Source organism: Aquarana catesbeiana, linkage group LG01 (assembly GCF_042186555.1).
Source record: "Aquarana catesbeiana isolate 2022-GZ linkage group LG01, ASM4218655v1, whole genome shotgun sequence".
NCBI lineage: Eukaryota > Metazoa > Chordata > Amphibia > Anura > Ranidae > Aquarana > Aquarana catesbeiana.
The window spans coordinates 471,848,663-471,859,880 of NC_133324.1; the positions used below are offsets into that span (position 1 = coordinate 471,848,663).

The 11,218-nt window shown below is 40.7% G+C and overlaps 1 protein-coding gene across 1 annotated transcript in view; it reads left to right on the forward strand.

Moving 5' to 3' along the window:
• The window catches only part of SHB (SH2 domain containing adaptor protein B), a 327,625-nt gene extending 320,853 nt beyond the window's left edge, over positions 1-6,772 (forward strand). Inside the window, exon 6 of the mRNA XM_073591234.1 lies at positions 1,477-6,772. Within this exon, the coding sequence (XP_073447335.1) occupies positions 1,477-1,660 (184 nt within the window). The 3' untranslated portion in view covers positions 1,661-6,772. The remainder of the gene's footprint in view (positions 1-1,476) is intronic.
• The last annotated feature ends 4,446 nt before the right edge of the window (positions 6,773-11,218 follow it).

Below are 11,218 nucleotides of genomic sequence, written 5' to 3' on the forward strand. Positions count from 1 at the left end.
TCTGGCTCGCAGTCTCCACTCTAATTCATCCCGAAGGTGTTCAGTCGGGTTGAAGTCAGGACTCTGGGCAGACCAGTCAAGTTCCTTCATCCCAAATCCGCTCATCCATGTCTTTATGGACCTTGTTTTGTGCACTGGGTTGGGCTTGGCTTCTTACTGTATATACTCGAGTATAAGCCGAGCTTTTCAGCACATTTTTTTGTGTTGAAAGTGCCCCCCTCGGCTTATAATCGAGTCACTGCGATCTGCCTACCTGATCAGCCCATGTGTAATGCTCTGACAGCAGCCGACCAGTGTACAAAAGCCGTGCCTCCTCCTCGTCCTCATCCGTGACAGGGGAACGCTCATTTTACCAGCAGTGAGTCAGTGTTCGGTGTTCCGCCTATCACGGATGTCAGGCAGAACACTAAACAATGACTACTGGGAAACTGAGTGTTCAGCCTATCACAGACGAGGAAGAGGAGGAGGCACGGCTTTTGTATACTGGAATGGCCGCCGTCTGACTGCATGACACAGGCAGATTGGCACAGGGAAGGCATGCAATGGACACAGGGAGGCATCCAGCTACAGATGGGCATTGTTGACCCTCTTTTTCCACTTACAGTAGCTGCTGCATTTCTCACCCTCGACTTATACTCGAGTCAATAAGTTTTCCCAGTTTTTTGTGGTAAAAGTAGGTGCCTTGGCTTATACTCGGATCGACTTATACTCGAGTATTTATAGTAATTCCAGTGAAGCGAACTCTTAAGATGTCAGCCTACCAAGACATTTTGGACAATTTCATGCTCCCAACTTTGTGGAAACAGTTTGGGGATGGCCCCTTCCTGTTCCAACATGACTGCGCACCAGTGCACAAAGAAAGGTCCATAAAGACATGGATGAGCGAGTTTGGGGTGAAGGCACTTGACTGGCCTGCACAGAGTCCTGACCTGAAACTGATAGAACACCTTTGGGATGAATTAGAGCTGAGACTGCGAGCCAGGCCTTCTCTTCCACACCAGTGTTAGACCTCACAAATGGGCTTCTGGAAGAATGATCAAACTTTCCCATAGACACACTCCTAAACCTTGTGGAAAACCTTTCCAGAAGAGTTGAAGCTGTTCTAGATGCAAAGGGTGGGCCAACTCAATATTGAACCATACAGACAAAAACTGAGGTACATGTAAAGGCAGGCGTACCAATACTTTTGGTAATACAGTGTATTTATATATTCATGTATCTTAAAAAGGCATTTCATCCAGATTTTACAAAAGTAAAAGTCTGCAGCTACCAGTATGAACAATAGAAACAAACAAACAATCACATTTCTTTTATATTTCAACCTGCTGTAGTAAAATGACAGTTGAAACCTAATTGACTGGTGTTGACAATGCAGCCACTTTTCTTCCCTCTACATTTATAGAATACATTTGAGCCTATACGAATTGGATGTCTACAATGTTCTTATGTGGTTTTTTTTGTTTTGTTTTTCCACAGGAGCAGTCAAGGATTCATGCACATGAAACTGTCGAAAACCAAAGAAAAATACGTATTGGGTCAGAACAGTCCTCCTTTTGAAAGTGTTCCAGAAGTTATCCATTTTTACACCACCCGGAAACTTCCAATAAAAGGGGCCGAACATTTATCACTCCTCTACCCCGTAGCAGTGCGGACCCTTTAGGGTTCCCAGAGACTGAGCTACCCCCCCTTCCTGTGGACAGGGGACTGTGAAGAAGCATTGTTGCCAGTACAGCACAGCTGCACTATGAATCAGCAGGGTACTGCAGGGGGACTATTCAAGCACTGACATTGTGAAACGTCAATTACGGGCACTCACAATATGTACGATGTTGCACTACGGCTTTCACAAAGGACACTACTTCTGGTTTTAAAAAGAGCCTTTGGTAAAAATGTAACGTGATTTGGAGGGTTTTGTGCTCTGTGAAAAGAGTTCTTAAAAAATGCAATGCTTATTTGGGAGAAATTTCAAATGGACAATTCAGATGTTAAACTACAAACTGATATAAGCGTAGCCTGAGGCCATTTGTGTTTACTTGTTTCAGTGCATAAAACATAGTTATGTTGTATTAAATTCAGTTTTGAAGCTACATTGTTTGCTATATAATTTGCATTTGGAAGAAAGTTCTATGTTTTGTACGTTGTTCTCACTCTTTCTCCCTTGTGGCAGCAATGCCTGGGGTCATCAATGAACAAAATGTCATCATTGGCTGACAGTCTTATATAACGAAGTGTTGTGGCTCTCTCAAAAAGTTTTTTTGTCTTTCCAGAGAAACTGAAGTTTAGCAGTGTTAGCACTTGCTGTCGAAAAGGGGGTTTTAGAGCTACAAGTCTGACAGCTCAAAGCTTAGTTTTAGTAAACTATTGGCTCCAAGGAAACTTGATCTTACTATGGTTTTAAGACTGTTAATTTCTCCTTCAAGCAAGCAATGCATCTTTCTTGATTTAAAGGAAGCTTTCAGCAAGTCCAGGTGATGTCCTGTGGAGATTTCTGTCTTGATTGCTGTGTGTGGAGCATAAATGGCTTCAGCGCCCGTCACTTTTTAACACCATGCTTTGGAATACAAGCCAAGCATTATTTTTTTTTTGTGGTACCTGTAAGAAGCCGCACATAGAGCCCGCATAGAGGGCCCGGGCCTGCTCTGACAATATATCTAGTAATACGTGTCTGTTAGAGCAATAATGTATCAGTTTCTCACTTGCTACTTCCGTTACCATAAATTGTCATGGCACTCTAGCGAATTTTGGTTTAATTATTTATGAATAGGGTATGTAAATAAAGAAAATAGCAGTTTAATATATAATTATATTTTTGACCCCCATTTTTGGTACAAAGAAAGAGTTGTTGTGCACCTTTTTACAGTCAGAGGCCTTAAAAGGCAGTGTTGACCATGTTTTGTGTTTGTACAGTGTGACTGTTATTTAGCGGGTAAGAGTTACTCGAACGGTGTAGGTTAAAATGTAAAAAAACCCGGGTATTGTTATTTTCTAACTGTTTTGCTTGTGAAGGCTGTTTTTTTCTTTCCTATCAGGATAGCAAAAACCACAGTATTAGGGGTTCCATACTTCTCTTTAATAAAATTGATCTTCAGCATGTGTGTTTTTTGTGTAAGTGAATATTGTTTCTGCCAAGCTGTTGTCATCCGTTCATTGGATTTCGTTGTGCAATACAGTATCTGCTTTCTAAGCAATGTTTTTGTGTCTCTGACTTTTACTAGTAAATTGGGAAGAAGTGATCGAGCCCGTGAGATCATCATAGAAAATGGTTCCTAATTGATATCTGAAGCAGGGGTTTACTCATGTTTTAATGCAAAAGCTATTCACTTATGCTTTTGGATTTGCACTTCATTACCCCTGAATTCTAATGCAAATTGGGTTCCGATTTGCAAAGAACTTTGCCTAAGAGGTCAGGCTTGAAAAAAATGTACAAGTGTCCTGATGTGAATGAGAGAAAATGAGAAATCCCTGTGCGGGGAAGCAGCCCTGTCTGACATTTGACATTTAATTACAAGCCTCTCCAGCAAGACACCCAAATTATACCACTTCAGTGATTTCTATAGACATAACTGACAGGGACCATACAGCGTTCCCGACTTAAGCATCAAGGAAGGCAATCTTGAGACTTGAACAACAGCTACATTTATTTATGAAGCCAGTGCAGAGTCCTTGATGTGTTATCTGAGAACAATGGCACTCAGATAGCTAACTTATGGATTTTGTGGCTAAGTGGAAGCCATATTTAATTTTAGTATGCTTTTAGCATTACAAAATTTAATTCTCAAGGGAAAGGCTAAATACATAAAACGCTTCTTGATTTTGGATGATTTACAAACATGAGGCCCCAATATGCCCCTTTTAGTAAGCAAAAAACATTATTATGCATTACAGAAGGTTAATACTCCATTAATAACCATAGATGGGTAGAGAATTCCGGAGAGAGCCATGACCCATGAGATATCTGTCTGTCTCTTGAAACACTGCAACTTTGAGTGACTTAAGCTGGCCATACATGGATCGAAATTTGCCCAGTTCAGCAAAGATTGTGAATGAGGGAATCAAGTCATTTTTTTTCATTCAACCCACTAGCAAATGACAGAAACTGACTCCTCTATCGGCTGACTTAGCTAACAAATACACAAAGCAGATATAATTTCCACTGACCTAGGATTTTTTTTTCTATTATAGACACTACAGGGTTGATTTACTAAAAATGAGTGCAAAATGGTAGCTAATCAGCTTCTAACTTCAGCTTGTTCAATTAAGCTTTAAAGCTGATTGGTTTATATGCAGAACTGCACCAGAGTTTGCACTCTCCAGTCTTAGTACCGTATTTATCAGCGTATAACACGCACACCACGTTTAGGAGGGAAGTTTAAGGAAAAAACTTTAAAAAACATTTTAAATGCCCATCAATGCAGACTTATCAGTGTCCATCTGCAGCCTTGCCCATCATTGCAGCATGTTCGGTGTCCATCTGCAGCCTTGCCAATCATTGCAGCATATTATGATCAGTGTCCATCTGCAGCCTTGCCTATCATTGGAGCATGATTTGTGCCCATCTGCTTTAATTTGCCGCTCTTTGCAGCATGATTAGTGGCCAACTGCACATCAGTCTTTCCCCTGCCGAGGAGGGAACGAGTGGCGCTGAGATAGACAGAGCCGGATATCCTGTGTACTCGGCTCCTCTCAGCTGGTCTTGCAGTCCCGCCCCTTGCCCCGGCTCCTATGATGGACATAACACCAGTCCAATGGCGGGAGGCGGGACTGGGCATGACTGCGAGCCAAGCCGAGAGAAGCCGAGTCCACAGGTGATAATATGGGTAAAGCTGATGTCCATGTTTCATGTTACTTTAAATAGTTTGTTGAACTATTTGCCTTACTAGGTGCTGCAGTGTCTCTAAGCACTGTATGTACTGCATGTAACTTCAGCTACATACAAGACACAGTGCTTGGTTCTGGCTGTGAGACAGAGACTTCCCACTCTCACACCTGGAACAAAATAAAGTCTGGCTGAGTGGTGCCCAGCCATTCATAGGCAGCTTTGTATTCCTCTGAATGGCCATGTCTGAGAGCATGGCGTCATCAGCCCACCGCTCCCACTCAGCCAATCCCAGGAAGTTTTGTATTTTATTCACAGAATACAAAGCTGCCTATGAAGCAGACTTCCCCTCTCACACCTGTAACAAAACCAAGTCTGGCTGAGCAGCTTTTTATTCTGTGAATGAATACAAAGCTTCCTCTAATAGACCCAGTCTGAGAGCGTGGCGTCATCACAGAATACAAAGCTGCCTATAAATGGCCGCTCAGCCAGACTATTTTGTTCCGATTGGGAAGCCAGCAATGTCTCACAGCCAAAACCCAGCACTGTATACTGTATGTAGCTAAAATTACATGCAGTACATTCAGTGCTTAGAGACACTGCAGCACTTAGTGAAGCAAATACTTTGTTTGGACTAGCTTGGTCCAAACAAACTATTTAAAGTGACATGAAACAAGGACATCAGCTTTAAGTAGAAGACTACACCAAGGTGTGTTCTGCCTGCATATCCTCTGTGTTGGAGTACTATTCAGCCTATTGACACACAGATTTATGGGTTTACCATAGCTGTATTTAATATGACACTTGTAGGCCATTACGAAGGTCAGCAGGGTGAGGTAGAACAAGAGAGAGCACCAAGCCTCACTGTGTACACATTGAGATTTTTTTTTTCCCTTTTGTTCACCTCTTCTAGTCACATCTGAACAGTTGTGGTAGTAGAAAAGTGTGCAGAGAATATTGAAAGGAATCCGAAGACCCTTTGGGGTTGATTTACTAAAGACAAATAGGCTGTTCACTTTGCACGGAAATTTTCCTTTCGTTTTGTAAATGTTGTGAAAATTCCATTTGTAGAAAGATACCCACATACAAGGATAATTAAAAAACATAATTTTGCTTGCACACAATTGGATGATGGATGTTAGCAAAACTTCACCTCATACACTAAGCTAGGGGGGAAACTTACCCTGAAAAGTGAAAATGTCCTTGCAAAGAAAAACAGTCTATTTGCTTTTAGAAAAATCATTCCCTTTGAGGGCAAATTATTATGTATTTTTATGCAGGTTAACACATGCTGGTAAGATACGTTGCACATGCATTTTTGGGAGCATTACTTATTTTCAATGGTCATCCAACACGCCAATGAACATTGTACCTGACTCTAGATGTGAACACACCTGCATTGCATTGGACAAAAATGGTTTGGGGACATTTTTGAGCGTTTGAAGTTTCAGGGCTGTCAAGTTAGATGTCAATGAAGTGCAAGGAAAGTTTAGATAAACATATTGGGGTTGCTTTACTAAAACTGGAGAGTCCAAAATCTGATGCAGCTCTACATGGTAACCAATTAGCTTCCAGTTTTGTTTTGTTTTTTCAAATCTGAATTGAAAAAGTTGAATTTAGAAGCTGATTGGCTACCATGCAGGGCTGCACCAGATTTTGCCCTCTCCAGTTTTAGTAAATCAACCCCAATTAAGTTCCAAATGTTTGACTCACCAGATAGTAAAGGAAAGAAAAATGACGGCCAAGAGCCTCACAATTTCAAATAGAATTTACCAATGCCAACTCCTTTACTTATTTTCTAAGTGTATGTAAACCCTAACAATGAAATTGCTACATGTTTGGTCTGTTAAATATACCAATAAAAGTGTTTTGATAAGTGCCAAAAATACCTGTTGGTCATGTTAGAAATGTATAACTATCCTGTGCACACTTCCTGATATAAAGGAGATTAATAAATCCCTCCTAGTTCTTTTCTTGTGGTGTAGAAAAAAATATTTCCTGTGTTGTGGAGATGAGGAGAGAGGGGAGTACAGTAGTTTAGTAAAAAAAAAATACCATTCGGTCCACCACACTGGTCCACAAAAAAGTTGTTTGTTGTCCGCCTATGACAGGAAAGTAGGAGTCAATCGCGGATTTTGGCAGATCAACATTTTTCACTACTTGCAAGGTCTTTAATGGTTAGAACATGAGAAAATGTGCATCATGTATTGCAGAGATGTACCACATATGTTTTTTTGTTTTTTTTTTTATATATGTCCTTTAAAGACTAGCTAATCCTTATGATATCTTTAGAGAAAAACTATTATTAACTACTAAAATTTTTTTGGGTGTTTTGACATTAGAAGGTGATTGGAGGCATTGGCATGATCCAAACGCTAAAAGAGCTTGTCTCACCTGTGCGACTTGGGTAACCAAGCTTTCATTTTTATGTTTATACAGTAAGGTAGGATAGAAGTCAGAAACTTAAGTGCCAACCTTCTGGGAAAACACTAGACATTGGCCAAAGCATTCAACAACTTCCCCCAAGGTCAGTTGGCCAGGGATGTCTAGTACAGTCTGACAGCATCCATAAACATGAAGATCAGAAATGATCATCTATGCCCAATTTCATACATATTTCTTGCCATAATAAAAAATGGGTAACCACTCTATTCATACCAACTATATTAAACCAAGCTTTTCTTTTTTTCCTTTTGCTGTTTTACAACTTTACTGTAACCACAAGAATGCAAACCAGTACATGGGTTAGCTTATCAGAAAAAAAGGAAGTTTTAATCAAGCTCGACTAAAGTTAAAAGATTTTTTTGCAATAATTATTATTGTAAGCCTCACCCTGTTCTTCCTCTGATTGTGGATGTTTCCTTTTTGTCAAAATGTACTTGAGTTTCCTTGAGCAGTTAACAATTGGGAGACTTCATGCTCGCAGAGATAGCAGCACCTCATGCTTGCCAAATTATTTAGTTTTAGATTGTATTAACTATGTGAGAATACAAATGAAAATCCATTGGCATGGGTGCATAGTCTATCCATGCTGTGAGTCGGTTAAACTGATTTAGACAAAGTTGTTTCCGTGTTATGTACACAACTAAATTGGGATATATAATGTGGGAATTTTGTTTCTAAGAATTAGCAATATGTTTCACTGGCAGTTCTCCTCTACAGGTTATTACACCTGCAAAACAAAGTGAAAAACACAAGTAGAGCTGCAGGTTAAGAGCCCATTCACTATTGTGGTGTGTTAGACAATTTTGAATTGGCTGGGCTAATACACCAGAACAAAAGAAAAAAGCAAAAGAAAAAAGTTGTATGTAACCTTTCTGAGAGTGCAGTGCATGTTAGTGTGCTGCTGTAAGGTGTGCTCTTCTGCATTGCGTGTCCATCAGCAAGGGAGCAGGGGTGCCATTCAGAATGAATGGCACTGCATCGCACAAACCCAGGTACATTGTTCAATAGCATAAGTGTAAATAGACCTCAATAGATCTATACTTGAAATTTAGGTAATTGTTTCCCATGGTAACTGTGCAAACACAAAGACAGTAAGTGGGGGGAAAAAGGAGTCATGTACAGTGCCTTGAAAAAGTATTTATAAACCCTTGACGTTTTCCACATTTTGTCATGTTACAACCAAAAACAAATGTATTTTATTGGGATTTTATGTGATAGACCAACACAAAGAAAACAATGTTTTTCAATATGTTTTACAAATAGATATCTGAAAAGTGTGGCATGCATTTGTGTTCAGCCCCATTTACTCTGATACTCCTAATTAAAATCTAGTGGAACCAGTTGCCTTTAGAAGTCACCTAATTAGTAAATAGAGTCCACCTGTATGTAGTTTAATACCAGTATGAATACAGCTTCTGTGAAGCCCTCAGAGATTTGTTAGAGAACCTTGGTGAACAAACTGCATCATGACAGGTCAGGGATGAAGTTGTGGAGATGTTTAAAGTGGGGTTAGGCTATAATTTAAAAAAAAACAAAAAAAAACAAGCTTTGAACATCTCACAGAGCACTGTTCAATCCATCATCCGAAAATGGAAAGAGTATGGCACAACTGCAAACCTACCAAGACATGGCCGTCCATCTAAACTGACAGGCCAGGCAAGGAGAACATTATTCAGAGAAGCAGCCAAGAGGCCCATGGTAACTCTGGAAGAGCTGCAGAGATCCACAGCTCAGGTAGGAGAATGTGTCCACAGGACAACTATTAGTCATGCACTCCACAAATCTGACCTTTATGGAAGAGTGGCAAGAAGAAAGCCATTGTTGAATGAAAGCCAAAACATGTCCCATTTGCAGTTTGCGAGAAGCCATGTGGTGGACACAGTAAACATGTGGAAGAAGGTGTCTGGTCAGATGAGACCAAAACGTAACTTTTTGACCTAAAAGCAAAACGCTATGTGTGGCGGAAAACACACTGCACATCACCCAAAACATAACATCCCCACCATGAAAAGTGGTGGTAGCATCATGTTGTGTGGATTCTTTTCTTCAGCAGGAACAGAGAAGCTGGTCAGAGTTGATGGGAAGATTGATGGACCCAAATACAGGCCAATCTTAGAAGAAAACCTGTTATGGGGCGTACACACGGTCAGGCTTTTCAGCTACAAAAGTCCGACAGCCTGTCCGACAGACTTTCGACGGACTTTCGACGGACTTGCGGCGGACTTTCTAACGAACAGACTTGCCTACACACGATCACACAAAAGTCCGTCGAATTCTTACGTGATGACGTACACCGGACTAAAATAAGGAAGTTGATAGCCAGTAGCCAATAGCTGCCCTAGCGTGGGTTTTTGTCCGTCGGACTAGCATACAGACGAGCGGATTTTTCGTCCGGACTCGAGTCCGTCGGAAAGATTTGAAGCATGTTTCAAATCTAAAGTCCGTCGGATTTGAGGCTGAAAAAGTCAGTTGAAAGTCCGGAGAAGCCCACACACGATCGGATTACCAGCCAGCTTTGGTCCGTCAGCGTCCGTTGGACTTTTGTAGACGAAAAGTCCGACCGTGTGTATGCGGCATTAGAGTCTGCAATAGACTTGAAGCTGAGGTGGAGGTTCACTTTCCAGCAGGACAACGACCCTAAACATACAGCCAGAGCTACAATGGAATGGTTTAGATCAAAGCATATTCATGTGGTAGAATGGCCCAGTCAAAGTCAAGACCCAAATCCAACTGAAAATCTGTGGCAAAACTTGAAAATTGCTGTTCAGTCGCTCTCTATCCAATCTGACACAGCTTGAGCTATTTTGCAAGGAATGGGCAAAAATTTCACTCTAGATGTGCAAATCTGGTAGAGACACACCCAAAAAGACTTCCAGCTGTAATTGAAGTGAAAGGTGGTTTCACGGAATATTTTAGCAGCTAAGGCCTCATTCATATGGGTGTACTAATCTTTACATTCATGCATAGGACCTGTCTTCACTCACGTGGAATGCACAGGTGTTCTGTGGAACTCCACGCACATCCCATAGTGTACATTAGTGCGGGTCTGCTGTAACAATCAGGATGCAGTCTTTCTTCTGATCCATGCAATGGACCTGCATAGATGTACATTCCAGGATGTGTGTGGAGATCTGTGCAGCTGGCTGTTTGTCACGGATTTGAACAGACTGCCTGCATGGGTCTGCAACAAACACCTGTGCATTGCGTGTGGGTAAAAAAATGTACAGATCGTTGCTCCCATGTAAATAAGGCCTTATTTTAGTAGAATTGCTAGTAATAATTACTAGGTGTTGCAGTTGATCCCTAAACAGATGAAACAAATAACTCCCTATGGAGTAAGTAACACAGGTTGCATGTAGTAGCATTTTGTAGTGATCAATCATGTATACTTACACATGAGTGGAGCATTGTGCAACCATGCAAGCTTGAGAAGTTCTACATAGGCTACTCTCTCTGCCTATCAGGGTCACACAGGACAACATTGAAGTGGGGAAAAAACATTTCAAAAAAACTTACAAAAAAGTCCAAGCTACAGTGCCTTGAAAAAGTATTCTTACCCCTTGACATTTTCCACGTTTTGTAATGTTACAACCAAAAACATAAATGTATTTTATTAGGATTTTCTGTGATAGACCAACACAAAGTGGCACATAATTGTGAAGTGGAAGGAAAATTATAAATGCTTTTCAATTTTTTTTTTCTTACAAATAAATATCTGAAAAGCCCCCCTGAGTCAATATTTTGTAGAACCACATTTCACTGCAATTATAGCTGCAAGTCTTGTTGGGTATGTCTCTATCAGCTTTGCACATCTAGAGAGTGAAACTGTTGGACAATCTTCTTTGCAAAATAGCTCAAGCTCTGTCAGATTAGATGGTGAACATCCATGAACAGCAGTTTTCAAGTCTTGCCATAGATTTAGGTCTGGACTTTGACTGGGCCATTCTAATACATGAA